General features: G+C 34.8%; 1 protein-coding gene and 1 long non-coding RNA gene across 6 annotated transcripts in view; one reads left to right on the top strand and one right to left on the bottom strand.

The window, feature by feature from the left end:
* Window positions 1-16,726, top strand: part of LOC132369067 (uncharacterized) — an 82,213-nt gene that overhangs the window by 47,585 nt on the left and 17,902 nt on the right. The window lies entirely within an intron of this gene.
* Window positions 1,739-16,726, bottom strand: part of ITPRID2 (ITPR interacting domain containing 2) — a 38,387-nt gene continuing 23,399 nt past the window's right edge. Inside the window, exons 12-18 of one of the 5 annotated variants that reach the window (XM_059928267.1) lie at window positions 14,745-14,822; window positions 14,539-14,666; window positions 13,998-14,148; window positions 12,862-12,927; window positions 11,711-12,172; window positions 3,430-3,547; window positions 1,740-2,824 (exon numbers count right to left, since the gene is read on the bottom strand). In XM_059928267.1, the coding sequence (XP_059784250.1) occupies window positions 3,443-3,547; window positions 11,711-12,172; window positions 12,862-12,927; window positions 13,998-14,148; window positions 14,539-14,666; window positions 14,745-14,822 (990 nt within the window). In that variant the 3' untranslated portion in view covers window positions 1,740-2,824; window positions 3,430-3,442. Of the gene's footprint in view, window positions 2,825-3,429; window positions 3,548-11,710; window positions 12,173-12,861; window positions 12,928-13,997; window positions 14,149-14,538; window positions 14,667-14,744; window positions 14,823-16,726 lie in introns of all 5 variants that reach the window. The other 4 variants (XM_059928268.1, XM_059928270.1, XM_059928272.1 and 1 more) reach the window with 4 other exon arrangements.

Raw genomic sequence — 16,726 nt, 5'->3', positions numbered from 1 at the left:
AAACTGTATAGGAGAGAGCTATTAATTAGGTAAGACATCTTAACTTTGTACATTAAGAATGCAGCTAGAGTGTTAACTAAATGCTTTCAATATTCATAAATGATTCTAACAGCCATACCTAACCTACTACAACTTAGATCCTTAATTTAAGATAGAATGTTGTGTCTTCCCACTTCCTAAGTGCTATCAATGCTTCCTTTCCAGGAAAGGGTAAAAAAAAAAAAAAAACACAAGAAACTGTGCTTCAGTTCTGCTTTATTCTCCCAACTAGCACTACACTCCCATTTGGACAGGTCAGGAGAATGGGCAGTACACCATCTCCTCAGGAATCCCCGAAACATACTTTTTTTACATTATTTTACATGGACTTTACTGCATTCTTATTTTCCTCTACAACAAGTTAAATGTTGTAAACCTAAAACTGCTCTAAAAATAATGTCTTTAAAAAAAAAAAAAAAAGAGGTGAGACATCCAGCTGAGCTTAATTGTCTTAATTAGTGTAAGACAATTTATTATTGTCTTAATTGGTGTAAGACAATTATTTTAAATGTTACAGAAATTCAACCTAATGTTCTTAGAGGAACAGTACTTACTTCAAGTCTGAGAAGCTGCCCATTTTTGTCAATGGTACATCATTCACAGTGGCTCCCAACTTCCATATCACCATTTCAAGTTCCTTTTTCCTTCTATGCCTTCTTCATTCAGGCTCTTAGCACAATAGGTACAAGCTATACACAGCTTGGGCTCTTAAAAACATGCCTTCGCCAATCATATAGTAATTCAAACTCGATTTATAACCTTTGCTAATATTCTTAATAAACCCTATCCTTTCCACTTCCCATTCTTCAAGACTTTACACAAACCGAATCTTCTCAGTGAAGACTTACTTCTCCAACCACCCCAGGCTACACTTTTGCAGATTCTTTTTATGATCTTCATATTTTTCATTTGATACTTTAAACTTACCCATTAGGAAAAAAAAATGTCCTGTCCTTCCATCTAGACCCTCTCTCATTCATTTCAGCAGCTAGCATGGTGGCATGAATATAGTAGCTTTCAAATGTTCAAGTACACAAAAGATTTAGAATGGAAAGAGGAGATGAAGTTCATTTTATTTGACTTATAAACTGTGTAAGGGATTTGCCCATTGACTCAGGCTGTTATTCCAGTTGTATTACCTCTCATTTTGATTGTCAAATTCTGGGTATCTTGTATTGTCAGAAATGAACTATAAGTGGCTACAAAGCTGATTAGTTAAAAATCATTGATATCTGTATAAAACTATTAATGTTGGGTGTTTGGCTTATACGTATCATTGCAATTATGAGAATCAAGTAGTCAAATTGCTGAATAATTTGGCCAAAGACTAAGGTAATATTTTAATGTCTGTTCTTTGTAGTTTAACAGTGCATTTTAAAGGGAAGTTTTATTTTGCCTCAGATGGTAATCATTAGGACCACAGAACTGGATGAGACCAAGAGGCATCAGTGTGCACTCTTTCTCCAGGGTGGTCTAGTCTTAACCATTTTTGAAAGCATCATAGAGGCCTCTTGAGGAAAAGAGAATTTTAGCCTGTTAGGTTATATGCTCCAATTCTTTTGGACCTTATTTGTTACTCATCAAATCTAATCCAAATTCTTCATGTTGTGGTTCAAGAAAAGAAATCACTAAAAACATGTTAGGCAAAATAAATACTTTATTAAGTTTTTTTTTTAGAAATCAGCCTTTGTGTGATAATTCAAACATTTAAAAACCTTTTAGATATTCTTTCAAAGTATACTGTTAACATCTCAACCACTTTTGATTAAAATTTCACACAAAGAAATATGATAGGAGTTGAAAATTATAAATGCTAAAGAATAACTCTAATAACATTTGGTTGTTACTTTACACATTTATTTAACATATATAAAACCAAATATGAAACTACCTTCCTTTTTTTCCCATAAAACAAACAGTTCTCACTGGTTAAAAATGAATTAAAACCATCTATTATGAGAAAAACAAATCTAAATTACTTCCATTTTGAAAAAACAAAACCAGCTTATTCATTTCTATCCATTCAAGTCACAGGCCCCATTATTTTGGCAATACTCCACTATTTAGTCTAAAAGAAGAAACATCTCCTTATAATAAAGAAGTCTGGACAATGCAATAAGTACATAGTGTTTAACCTAAGGCATGTTTCCAAAAAAAAAAAAAAAAACACTACATAAGCTATAATAAAATTACAATTGTCTTGGGTAAAGTAGCTTTACAGTGTAAGAACATTAAGTAGTTTTAGGTAACATATAAATTCTATCCTACTGCTATTAGTAACCTCCTCAAGAATTAAGAGCAATTTTTACAAGAGAACAATTTTTCTTCTTGGAAGTGACACTAATTAACAGCAGTGGAGGGAAAAATCATTGGTTGTTTCAAGCTCTCAAAAAATGAATCAGTTATTGCACAGTAAATACCTCATAGAGGTCAGTGTTTTAAGAAGCTAGTCTGAAGAAATATGTTATTTATAAGTTGGTTAAGTCTGGAAGTTTTCAAGTTTTAAAATTAATTCTTCCTAGGGAATCAATTGGAAAATATTGACATACAAATAAATATTAGGCTTTTCAAATGGCTACAGTTTTGATAGTTTAGAAAAGAAAGTCAGCAAAGTGCCTAAGTTTCTATGTTTTTTAAAAAGATATGCACAGAAGAAATAAACATTGTACACTGTATACAGTAGCCCAGCTCAGCAGCAAGTATCTTCTGAAGCACAAATGACACCTCCACCAGTGTATATCATTGATAACTCCAATATCACACAGCTAATAGGACCCATGCCAATCTTAAAAAAGAAAGAGAAGTGAACATTAAACATTTTTCAATTACTACTGAAAGGTCTTTAAAAGGGAGGATGAGAATATTCTGTAAAAAAATATATATATAAATACATATGTATTTATATATATATATATATATATATATATATATATATATGATCCTCCTTTATAAATTATGACATGATTAGATATGGGACCTATGGGATATGTTTCTTTAAAAGACAAAGATACTAAAAATTTATGATTAAGGCTTGAAATCTTGATCCATAAATTGTACATTTGAAATAACATTAAAACCAGTGCTATCAAAATAAAACTCAGGTTTGAAGGTCCCAATTTCCCCAATTCCAGAATTTATTTACTACAATGAAATTTCAATAAAATGACAAAATATCAATAATCCCTTGGAGGTTTGAGATTATGAGATTTGACATGCTTACACTTCAAATGAGGTTGTAAGAGGTTTTCACACTGCAGTATAACATATTACATACTTTCTATAAATCAAAATTTAGCTAGAGAAACAGACCTGTATACTAAAAAAAAAAAAGTATTAAAAACTAAGTACTAATTTACATTTAGCTAAACAAAGAAATTCAGAAAATTTTACCTATAAATTCCATTTAATGACTATCTTGCTTAGAATTAGATGCTTTACTTGAAGATACTGCTGCCAGAAGTCCACTTACAATTTCCCGTCTGATTTCCCCAACAATAGACTCTTTAATCTAGAATGGAAGAAGAGGAAAATAAGAATTTAACAATATGACTATAATCCATTTTATTCTATTTTCAGAAAAATAAATAAATAGCATTTAATTCCTGCAGTCAGCTAAACTATAGAGAAAACTACAACCTTCATGTAAACCCTTCATGAAATACAGAGAGCAAGTAGGGAATCACATCCATCTATCCTCAAACTCAGATCACATTCTGAGGTCTTATCTAGCACAACTCAGATAGCTCCATTATAAAATATCACAATTCTCAAGTTGAGAACATTAACAAACGTTAGATTTTAAAACTTCATTAGATAATTTGCCCCATGACACAAAATAACCTGAAAGAACTGATTAAATGTTAGGTTCACTTTTATGTTTTTTGTTAATGTCTATCTTTGTTTGGTAACCAGCAGGATACTCAAGTGTTCTCATTGTTAAGAAAACCTATTAGTGGCAAAATAATATACAGGTGTATTGCCTGTTTATACTAACTGAAAGCAAAGTATCTAAAGAAGTTACATATTATTCTAACCTAACATGTGCATTTTAAGTGAAAAGAAGAAATGATCATTTAGTAAAATTTAGTTTAAAACATGAAAAAAAAATCCTCTAATCAACCATAAACTCTAAAGAAATAAATTTTTATTTAGTTGTATGGTACATTTGTCACCTGTCTGAAAATTTTGCTTCGGACAAGGATTTACACGTCATTTTATTGTTGGAAAAGGCAAACAGACCTAGGGGCAATGACAATTCCATCAAGATTTTCTTCTCCAGATGCCCAAACACTACACATGCCTATCTATGCCTTTTTCTCTCTAATGATATAGCATCACCTCCAAATAGCCCTTTGTGAAGGCTTTAAATGTGTATTTCCTGAAATAAGCTGATAACACCTTCCCGAATTAGCACTTGAGACACTCTCAACCAGCTTTTAAAAATTCTACATTTCCAGTTTCCTGTCAGCCTGATCTGTTTCCTTAAATGTTCCTAAGTACATCCTGAACACATCTCAATTGAAGTCTTTCCAAAAATGGCTCTGTATTAATGTCATGCAAAATTGGTACACAATACATATTTATACATAAGTATTCAGAGAAACAAATGCTCCTTAGCTACCAGCCATCTGTACTGAAACATATTTAAATAAATAGAAGCTTCTCATCTTACCTTCTACCAATATTTCTAAGCTATAAACAACAAAACATCAAGTTTCTTAAGTTCATAGTACTTCAGATTCATTTTTTAAACAAATATGTATTGGATACAAATATTATGAAAACCAGAATCTCTTTGCCACAATATACAAGTGCAAATGCAGTGTGTTGAATCAGATCCTCTGTAAATCTATATTTACAAAAGACAGTGAGTAGCAGAGTCTTTCAGTCCTGTTGTCCAATGCACATCTCATCGTACTTCATCATTCAAAAACAAACTAGCTAGAAAGTATTCTCTACAAACCAAAATGTGTGCCAACATTTGGGGGGGGGGGGTGTGGGGTACAGATATTACTGGAGTAAAGCATAAAAGAGTCTCTACCAAGGATGTTATAATCTAGATGGGCACAAAATGAATATTGTTTCATGAAATATTGAAAGGAGAAAATTATTTATTAATTCATTAATGACATAAGAACAAATTTTTAAAAATGAGAGACTAGTATGGGCTAGAAGAGGAAAAAAATAAATTCTCAGAGAATAGCAGTCTTTAACATAGTAATGAAAAAGAAACGAAAATTTCAGACAATAGTGAGGATGAAAACTGTAGCAAGAGCACCTTGGAGACACAGCAAAAAGAAGCCTAGCCAACAAGACAGTTCTTACTAGGTAAAGAGTACAAGGGAATTAGAATAGAAACGGGGAGCTCAAATGGAAATTAATCAATGTATCCTGGCACACAGTTAAGTGCTCAATGAATGTTTGAATAAATGCATCAATGAGAGAGTGAGACGGCACATGCCTGAGAGAGACAGTATCAGACACAAAAAGGAACAGAAAGTAGAAAAACAAAGGACTACAGACTGCACTGAAAATGACAAAACACCTTTGATAATTTATTGAAGTAATAAACGTATGAACAAATAAATTAGTTCCAAAGTCTCCCACGCTACAGAGAGGTGGGAAGGATTAGTAGTGAGAAAATCAGTGGGATGGATGGTGAAGTCACCTTTATAACTTTCAAAAAGTAAGACAGGCTGAAGACAGACTACTTGAGATTAAGGAAGGAATGCACATTGGCAAATAAACAGGCTGACAGCAAGCCTGAAGTGTGGGGCAACATGTCCATTTATTACGCATCTACTGAGTTACTGAGTGCTTCCTGTGTGGCAGCCATTATATCAAGTGATCACTAATACAACTGTAATAAGAACACATGCAAGCTGTGTATTTACCAAAATACATGTTAAAGCTTGCCAGATGAAATGTAATAGATACAAAAAGGCATGAACCAAGCCTAGGAACTTCAATAAACAAAGTACTCTCTACACAGAGCAATCTGTGTTTATGCTTTGATATGTAATTCTGTTCCATTTGCTTCTGTGGGCAGATGCTCATTTATTCTATTAAGTAATCTTCTTACTTAATTTTTTTTTAAAAGTAACTATAAACAGTCTCAGGCCACTGATTACATACATCACAGACCACCTGGGCAAATTCCAAGAGTGTGTACATGTCCCCACTACAACATATGCAATCTGCACAGGAATGGGGTATCTTTCATCTGACAAAAGCTTAGTTATTAAATGAGTGTATTGAATATTTGCAAGAACTTCCAGTGTTTTCCTTCAAAAGAATTCTACTGCATTAACACATTATAAATAATGAAAGCATTCTTTTAAAAAAGTTCACATATGGTGAAATAATGGAAGCAAAGGCCTGATAGACATAATTGTTTCACGCACCCATGACTGCAATAAGAAAACTTCCCTGAAAGTGTCTGCCAAACATGTTTAATCCTCATCTACAAAACTGTTTAACCCAAGCTTAAATCTTGCCTTCATGAATAGTGGCTTTGTTAATGGGGTTAGAGACCCATAATTTACTGGGAAGACAATCTAATTTTCTTGGTAGCTGATACAATAAGCTTAAAAAAAAATTGGAATTCAGTACCATATATATTTAAGTAAAAAGATTACCAATTTTAAATGAACAGAATCAAGACTAATCTGAATTTTAAATATTTTGTAAACAAAGTTTAACAGAACACCATTGTAACTGAGCTAAGATGATAAAAACCCAAATTATTTGTTTAAATTGTAAATGGCATTAGACTAACTTATCTGTTAACACATGCTTTTAAACTGCTTCAGAAGAGTTTATTTTCTTAAGGACATCAGTATTCCTTCTTTTTTTTTTTTTTTTTTTAAACCTGGTTCTCTGATGCTTTATTTATTTTTCTAAACATTTTTATTGGAGTATAATTGCTTTACAATGGTGTGTTAGTTTCTGCTTTATAACAAAGTGAATCAGTTATACATATACATATATCCCCATATCTCCTCCCTCTTGTGTCTCCCTCCCTCCCACCCTCCCTATCCAACCCTTCTAGCTGGTCACAAAGCACAGAGCTGATCTCGCTGTGCTAGGCAACTGCTTCCCACTAGCAACCTATTTTACATTTGATAGTGTATATATGTCCATATACACTACCACTCTCTCACTTTGTCCCAGCTTACCCTTTCCCCTCCCCGTGTCCTCAAGTCCATTCTCTAGTAGGTCTGTGTCTTTATTCCCGTCTTGCCCCTAGGTTCTCCACGACCATTTTTTTTTTTTTTTTTTTTTTTTTAGATTCCATATATATGTGTTAGCATACAGTATTTGTTTTTCTCTTTCTGACTTACTTCACTCTGTATGACAGACTCTAACTCCATCCACCTCATTACAAATACCTCCATTTCATTTCTTTTTATGGCTGAGTAATATTCCATTGTATATATGTGCCACATCTTCTTTATCCATTCATCCGATGATGGACACTTAGGTTGCTTCCATGTCCTGGCTATTGTAAATAGAGCTGCAATGAACATTGTGGTACATGACTCTTTTTGAATTATGGTTTTCTCAGGGTATATGCCCAGTAGTGGGATTGCTGGGTCTTATGGTAGTTCTATTTTTAGTTTTTTAAGGAACCTCCATACTGTTCTCCATAGTGGCTGTATCAATTTACATTCCCACCAACAGTGTATGAGGGTTGCGTTTTCTCCACACCCTCTCCAGCATTTATTGTTTGTAGATTTTTTGATGATGGCCATTCTGACTGGTGTGAGATGATATGGCATTGTAGTTTTGATTTGCATTTCTCTAATGATTAATGATGTTGAGCATTCTTTCATGTGTTTGTTGGCAATCTGTATATCTTCTTTGGAGAAATGTCTGATTCCTCCAGCTCCATTTTTCGTTCTCAAGATTGCTTTGGCTAGTCGGGGTCTTTTGTGTTTCCATACAGATTGTGAAATTTTCTGTTCTAGTTCTGTGAAAAATGCCAGTGGTAGTTTGATAGGGATTGCACTGAATCTGTAGATTGCTTTGGGTAGTATAGTCATTTTCACAATGTTGATTCTTCCAATCCAAGAACATGGTATATCTCTCCATCTGTTGGTATCATCTTTAATTACTTCCATCAGTGTCTTATAGTTTTCTGCATACAGGTCTTTTGTCTCCTTAGGTAGGTTTATTCCTAGGTATTTTAGTCTTTTTGTTGCAATGGTAAATGGGAGTGTTTCCTTAATTTCACTTTCAGATTTTTCATCATTAGTGTATAGGAATGCAAGAGATTTCTGTGCATTAATTTTGTATCCTGCTACTTTACCAAATTCATTGATTAGCTCTAGTAGTTTTCTGGTAGCATCTTTAGGATTCTCTATGTATAGTAGTATCATGTCATCTACAAAAAGTGACAGCTTTACTTCTTTTTTTCCAATTTGGATTCCTTTTCTTTCTTTTTTCTTCTCTGCTTGCTGTGGCTAAAACTTCCAAAACTGTGTGGAACAATAGTGGTGAGAGTGGGCAACCTTGTCTTGTTCCTGATCTTAGTGGAAATGGTTTCAGTTTTTCACCATTGAGGACAGTGTTGGCTCTGGGTTTGTCATATATGGCCTTTATTATGTTGAGGTAAGTTCCTTCTTTGCCTACTTTCTGGAGGGTTTTTATCATAAATGGGTGTTGAATTTTGTCGAAAGCTTTCTCTGCATCTATGGAGATGATCATATGGTTTTCCTCCTTCAATTCGTTAATATGGTGTATCACACTGATGATTGATTTGCATATATTGAAGAATCCTTGCATCCCTGGGGTAAACCCCACTTGATCATGGTGTATGATCCTTTTAATGTGCTGTTGGATTCTGTTTGCTAGTATTTTGTTGAGGATGTTTGCATCTCTGTTCATCAGTGATATTGGTCTGTAGTTTTCTTTTTTCTTTTTCATTTTTTTAGTATTCCTTCTTATGCCTTGTTTGATCTACTATGTATTTTGCTTGCTAAGTCCTTCTTTGTAGACAGTTGAAAGGGTCAGTACTAAGCCAAAGTTTGTCCAAACTATGCCAAATTCTGAATTAGGGAGTTTCTAATTAACAGGTTTAATAACAAATTCTGAAAAATTCTTCAAACATTTGCCTTGCATATCAGTTTTCAAATTATAAAATCTTCCATATTTGATGGGAGGTTCTTATAAACGATTAATTCTGTAGCACCACCACATTATGATGGGAACAACCAACTTTTCTACATGTCTGCTATGTTCTAGCAGCCAAAAAATCAATGTTCTGGCTTAGGGATGCTTTACCCCCAGGAAATTACTTACAGCACACATCAGGCCATCCGTTAACAACTTTAAAAATGAGGACTCAACTGTGCATTAAGGGAATATTTGTGCTAAATGAGTACATAAAAGTCCAGTTTCCAAGGAAAATTTTCAAACCAAAACAAGCTAAAGGGAACAAAAATATCACATTTCTGGGCGGGGGGAGAGTACCTTAAAACTTATTTCCTCGGTTAACATATATATTGTGGAGGAAAAATAATTTTTTGAGTAAAACTCAATTCTACTCAAAAATTGATCTTTGATGTGAAACACATAAATAAGAATGGATTATAATCAGTCACACCTAACTAACTGAGCAAGGTAGACGTACAGACCCTGCTAAATATCTGCCAGCCACAACCAACCTACAAAAGTAATTACATTTGTAGGACAAATAAATTTATAGAATTAAGACCTTTTAAACTTTAAGTTGGTAATTCATGTCATGAAAAGAAATTACATACATGCAGTCTCATCTGCTAGAATGCTTGTTTTGTAAATGTGAATTTGTCTGAATGTCAGCTTAACCTGGGAACAGAGTACCCAAACTGTACAAACATTAAACACCTACCAGCTATGTCAGTTCACTGTGTTATGAAGCACACCTATCATCTGCATCTGGCATTAAAACTTTCTGCTGAATTTCATGTCACCCTCCTCCACCACTTCACAATAACTCACAAGCTGCAACCCTTCCAAAGTCCAATTCCACAAGCAAATTTCAGGTCTTTTTCAAGGTAAAGTGTCACATTATTGCAGTATTTATGTATTTCTTAACCATTTAACATTTATAAAATAGTGTTACTGTTTTTATTAGGTTTTTACCTTTTTAAAAACATGTCACTAAGTTTTGAGTGTTATGCTTCTAATACTATTTTCCCCATAAGCTCTGTGTTTTTATTATACAAATTTGCATAACACAACGATTTTTAGGAATGGATATATCATACGATAACAAAACTATTTTCAGTATACTTCTCAAGCTACTATCATGCAGCTATAAATGGTGGCACCTAATACACATGAACTAATCTTTGGACCCAGAGGATCAATGGCCCATTTGAAGGAACATTTTGGTCTGTTGCCACCATTATTGACCTATAACCACTAAAAATTTGTTTTATGCTACTCATGAGTTAATTCTAAAACTATGTTAAGTTCACATTACCGAATTTATTGGAACTACACAGATTAAAAAGAGGGAGTCACTGACACTAATTTCTCTGGCTCATTTTGATTTTTTCCAGTTCTAAATTCTTAGTTCCCAATACATTATACCAAATGATTTCTGTATGATTTTTCAGTTGTTTCCTGAGTTAGTCTTATTTACCTTCCTACTAGACTTTAAGCTTAAGGATTCATGTCTCATATCTATTTTTCTTTTATCCTTACAGAGCAGGTACTCATTAAGACACTTATAAACCTTTTTTTTTTTTTTTTCCAACTTATAGGAGATTCTTCTTTTTAAACTATTGGAAAGAATGAATGATCCTTTTTTATCATGGATTTTAGTATCTCATTTGGAAAGAATTATGAGTAATTATGGTTCTTCTTTAGAGTTACTCTTAATACAGGGAACAGAATGAAAAAAATAAATTCAACATGTCTAATTTTTATTCCATGCACTCTATTGGATTTTGCACCCAAAGACACAATGTGATTTGAGAAGAAAAGGAAAAAAAAGTCATCATAAACATGTATCTATAGCAGTCTCCCTTTTTAAATGATATACATATTATTCCTTACTACCTGATCCTAGTGCCAAAAGCAACTATTTTACTAATTTTCTCAATTAATTTTTGCCCTTGATTACTAATCTTCCTAAGTTTCTGCAGTCTTTTTGGTAACCTAGAACTATGGTTAAATATTTCAGGTCTGCATACTGCTAATCACACAGGGTAAACCTTCTTTTCATTTTGTATTTCTATCTTTGAACAACTTATATAATTTCCACATTTCTCCACCCACTAAGCCAAATAGCTCAAATTTTTTTTACTTCTTAAAAATCTCAACACCATTTTTTTATGTCAATTGACATTATTAAATGACAGCTTTTAATCCTGGAAGAGATCTAAATTATAATCCCTAATTTTACAAAGGTGGAAACAGAGGTCTAGAGAGTTTGTCACGTGTTCACTTATTTGAACCCTACATATGCCTTCTTCACCAGAGTGAATATATAGAGAATTGCAATTATTTCACACTGGAGTATGAAATATGCAGAAACGGCATTATAAACATATCTTAATAGACACGAGTTGGATCAATGGGAAAATTACTGAGTACAGTGAATCAAAGGAATAGCTTATAAATAATTAATGTTCAAACAAAACCTACTCCAAATAAACTAAGCATAGGTTTTACTCACCTCCCTTATGACTTGCTGTAACTCATCTTGCTCCACATTTTTATGCATTTCCTCAGCAGCTGGCGATAATGAGATTTTTCCATGCTCTTTCTCCACTTCAGATTTAGGTCCTACAGCCTCTGAGCCTTCTTCAGCTGCAACAACTTCCTCAGAACTTTCCATATCTGGAGGTGTCTGCACAGAGCCTGTTCTAGAAGGAGCAGTTGGTGTTAAGGCCACCGACGCTCGGAATACCTTCTTGCTTGGTACCAGATGGGTTTTGGGTCTGCCCACTGAGTCACTAGAAGGTACTCCAGTTCTATTGGCATGAGAGGGACCAGAACATACAGAAGATGACTCTGATGTTGCTTGGGAGAAAACAGATTCTAAGCTTTCTCCAGGAGGAACTTCAAATCCCATTTCTCCAAGGCCCAGGCCCAATTCAGACCTCAGATATGACTGTTCCCGCATCAGTTCAGTGACCTGGAGATGAGAAAAATTGTAATTCTTCTCTCTTGAAATTAAGATTGGTAGTTAAAAGAAGATTAAAATCCTAGGTGTGATTACTGCCCCAAATCACTTAACTTGTAAAGACATGATTCTAATGCATTCATTTAGTTACTACTCAATTTCATTTGCAAAAATAGCAAGGAAAATTTAAATTCACAGAGATCAAGCCATAAAATGTCTAACTAAACTATAGCTGGATGAAATTTTACTTGGTCCCATACAGGGGTCCAAATTACATATCAAGAAGAGTAACTTGTAAAAAATAAAATAGCTACTCATAATGCCCCCCAAATGAACTGATTTGCTTAAAAAATAATAAAAATCATACTTTTGTTCAAAAAGTAGTCATCTTACAGATCCAATTACCAAAAGGACCTGGAATCAGACTGTGAAAGCACATTTCCTGGAGAATGAATTACTTTTTATGATGCATTATTTCCTTTAGGCCACAAAGATAAATCACTGTTGTAATTAACTGGCTCTTTACTGGCCAAAGATGGCAGTGGACTTTCAGAAGTGCCCAAGTCACTTCTAATCAATTTAACTAACTAACTTATCAAATTCTGCATTTTAAAAAAATTTCATCTATATTAGGTAAACTGTGTGTTTATGAAATATTATATCATTCCCTTCCCCAGTGATTTAAAAGGAAAGAGGCTTACTGGTTCCATTACATTCAATGGAGAAGGGCATGACAAGTTATCAGCGCTTCTACTGCCACACATTCCCTGAAAAAGTAAGAACAATATATGTGTGTGTGTGTATTTTTTCAAATTGCAAGTGTTTTATAATGAACTAATTATTGCTCTGAAGCAGTCCTTTATGTCACAAAGGTCAGCCTAAACTGTCACAGGATCCTATAAAATGTGTTACTGTGACTGAAGTTTGCATAGAAGATGTTCTGATTCTTTGCTCTCACCAACACACATTTCTCAGAATAATGGATCAAAACCTTTTATGGAAAAGGATATTCATTGACAACACAGGATATTCTTAGTCTGTGCTATACATATATATGTGTATACACACATTCTTATTCTACTCCATATGTGTGCATATATATGTGTGTGTATTCATGCATTTATTTTTAACAAAATCAGGTATGTTGTTCAATTAACAAAGAGAAAATTCAGTATTTCAACATTTCAAAACTGTATATTCTACAACTGAAAGATTTGGCAAAAATAAGAATACAACTGTTGGAGTTCAAATTGCATGGAAAGGAACATTAGGAGTAAGAATAGTGGTACAAAATAAAGAGAAACAGTGTTTCTTTCTATTCTCTTGGTTGTATACATGTTTTTCTGCTTTTACAAAGATCTCATTTAATTCCTTAAAAAACATAAAGAATGGAAAAGAATCCAGAATAAAGGAAACGTTTAAAGGAAATAGTTTTTTTTTCAAAGGCAAGAAAGGGGGAAAAGAAGGCTAAGTGAAATATATATATTACATATATCTGTGTTCTTCACAGTTACATGCAATGATTAACATCTAAATCAGTCATAGGTTAACCCACTATCATTTTCCCTTTAAAATCCCTAAACTTTTGTATTGCGCCTTATTTTCTATTATTAAAAGTTATGATTTTTCAATGTATTTCTAAATATACTAAACATTTAAGAAAATAATTACAACTTGCACATTCCACTGATTTGTGGGAAAGGCTCCTTAAAAACTCTGCATGTCTCTAATGCCATTAAAATAAGTGTTTTTAAATTAAGGCATTTGTCCTAAATTGTGTGGAACATTATAAACAAGTCCTGAGTGAAAAACCTATGCACAACCCAAGGTAGCGTACCATGAGTGCTGAGGAGCGGAAGGGCGAAGGCACACTCACAGCGTGAAGCTGCTCCTCCAGCCCCAGCAGACGCTCCTCCAGCTGCATCTCCAGGTCCTGAAGTTCCATTCGGACTGAATTTCTCAAGCTCTGGAGCTGATCAACTTCATATCTATCAGTAGGCACAAAGTTTGAAAAAAGCAGTTTGGAGATTCAGTGTTCACAACTCTCTCACAAGCTTTCAGAAGGTACTGAACTCCAAGTTCTATAAATTAGCACAACAGCGACTGCAATAGGTGTAACCACTGGGAGAATTGGTTTTTCTTCCTCTATCCTCGATTACAAATATCCCAAACAATAAAAAACAGATTGCAACCACTATCTTCCTCAGTCCACCAAAGGCAGAGAAGTTTACCTAGCAGAACACTATGCCCAATTTTATTTATACTGGTTCACAGACTACATAAAGGGTACACAACAGTAGAAATAAAACCCAGCTTCAAAAAAAAAGTTAACAATGCTTTTTAGAAAGAAAAATATTTTGAGTCAAATGAACTTTTACCTTTCGTCCTCAGTCATATGATGATAAACCATGGTTTGCTGACGCAGCACTGCCAATTCTAAATCCATCATTTGCGTTCTAAACAAATTCAGGCTCCGCCTCATTACTTGGAGCTCCTGAAAAGTATTCTAAAATACAATACAACAGCATTAGCTTCTAAATCACATAAATTATTTTGTAACACAGAGATTTAAGTAAGAACTTACTTCATAAAGAGGTAGAACAGATGATTTCTGAGTACTACAGGGAACAGCAGCAAGATCAGGTCCTCTCATCACAGGGTGCTTCAAAAGAGGCAAAGTATGATTAGAAATCAATGCTAAAGTGACTACTTCCAAATTATCTAAGGTGTTAAAAAGGCAGAATTTGGGGGTCTACATATTTTTCTCTTTGAGGCAAAAAACAAAAACAAAAACCACTTCATGTTATAAGCAGGAACCAAATAAATCAGTCCCCAGTGTTACCCACTACTCCTATCTGTTTAAGGTATAAGTCAGGGTAATTGGAACGGGAAAGAGGCAAAGGAACACAATAGTTCAAACCTGTGTCTTACAGGACCTCTCTCTTGCCTTGAGAAAGCAAAAAAATAAAAACAAAACTCAGAAATGTAGAAGCAATAGCAAATATCATTCTGAGATTACAGAAACTACTAACTTGGCTGGAGAAAGTAGCAAGCAATCATCACACTCATTCTTAGACATCTGAGTATCTACTATGCTTCACTATTTTAGGCAGTGAAAAAGATAAAAGGAAGTAAAAGTGATTTCCAGCCTTCAAGTGTTCTCACAGTGTAAAAAAGAAGAAAGAGCAAACAGAAGTAAAAAAACATATATATAATATTGGCTGGGGGCAGCATGGGGAGTGCTATGATAGGAACAAGCAAAAATCCAGATTAGGTACGTGTTCCTGACAGTGGTGACCCCCGAGCTGAGCCTTAAGAGTAAAAGGGACTTGGTCAGGTGAAGAAAAGCAAGAGCGGGGTGTTCCAGGTAAAAAAAAAAAGTAGAATGCGTAAAGAAACAGACACCTAGGGACACACGCCTATGGAGAGGCTTGCGTGCAGTCCAGCGTGGCTGGAGCACACACACAGGGAATGGGCCTGGAGAGACAGGCAGAGGCCGGGTCATGAAGAGCATCTGTCTACTGAGGTGGGGTGGGGTGAGGGTGGGGAAATTAATTAGCTGAGTTACTGATGGGACACTGAAGAGAAGACCACATTTAGAGCAGAACAAGCTGGCCTAGACAGGTGCACTTGAGGGTGCAGGTGGACAGGACCCTGGGAATCCCCAGCTTCATATAATTGCAGCTGAAAGGTTAAATGTCTCACATGTAGATAGAACTTCATTTTGTAAGGAGGAAGGAGAAACACCCACTTTCTGGTTAGACTGAAAATCATTAGGAGACAATCATCATGAGGATAAAATCTATACTTAAAAGAAGGTGTATTTTACTACATAGCTTGAGAAGTTCCAACTTTCATTTTTACTGTCAAAGTGGCTGCCTGTCTACTATGTCACCATGATAAGGGATCTATCATACACACTCTATGCCTCTCGACTCTTAACTGAATAACCCGATCATTACATTACACTGTCATTTTCTTCATTTCCTCAACTGTCTAAGTATAAGTAGTTTAGAAAGAGATTTAGAAAGGAAATGTGGGGCTTCCCTGGTGGTGCAGTGGTTAAGAATCTGCCTGCCAATACAGAGGACACGGGTTCGAGCCCTGGTCCAGGAAGATCCCACATGCTGCAGAGCAATTAAGCCCGTGTGCCACAACTACTGAGCCTGCACTCTAGAACCCACGAGCCACAACTACTGAGCCTGCACTCTAGAGCCCACGAGCCACAATTACTGAGCCCACACGTCACAACTACTGAAGCCCAAGCGCCTAGAACCCGTGCTCCACAACACAAGAAGCCCGCGCACTACGACGAAGAGTAGCCCCCTCTTGCCCCAACTAGAGAAAGCCTGCACGCAGCAACAAAGACCCAACACAGCCAAAAATAAATAAATAAATAAATAAATTAATTAATTATTTTAAAAAAGAAAGGAAACGTGAAAGGCAAACCAAGAGACAATTTACTTCTTTCCAAAGCTTATTTTGGAAATTATTTCCAGCCCACTAACAAATCTGAGAGCAATGACTTTAAAAGTGACAAGACACATAGACCGTTTTTATTCAAAT

The sequence above is a fragment of the Balaenoptera ricei genome, chromosome 7, assembly GCF_028023285.1.
Source record: "Balaenoptera ricei isolate mBalRic1 chromosome 7, mBalRic1.hap2, whole genome shotgun sequence".
Taxonomy (NCBI): Eukaryota; Metazoa; Chordata; class Mammalia; order Artiodactyla; family Balaenopteridae; genus Balaenoptera; species Balaenoptera ricei.
The sequence above is the reverse complement of the archived record's forward strand: the minus strand, read 5'-3'. Positions and strand labels throughout refer to the sequence as shown.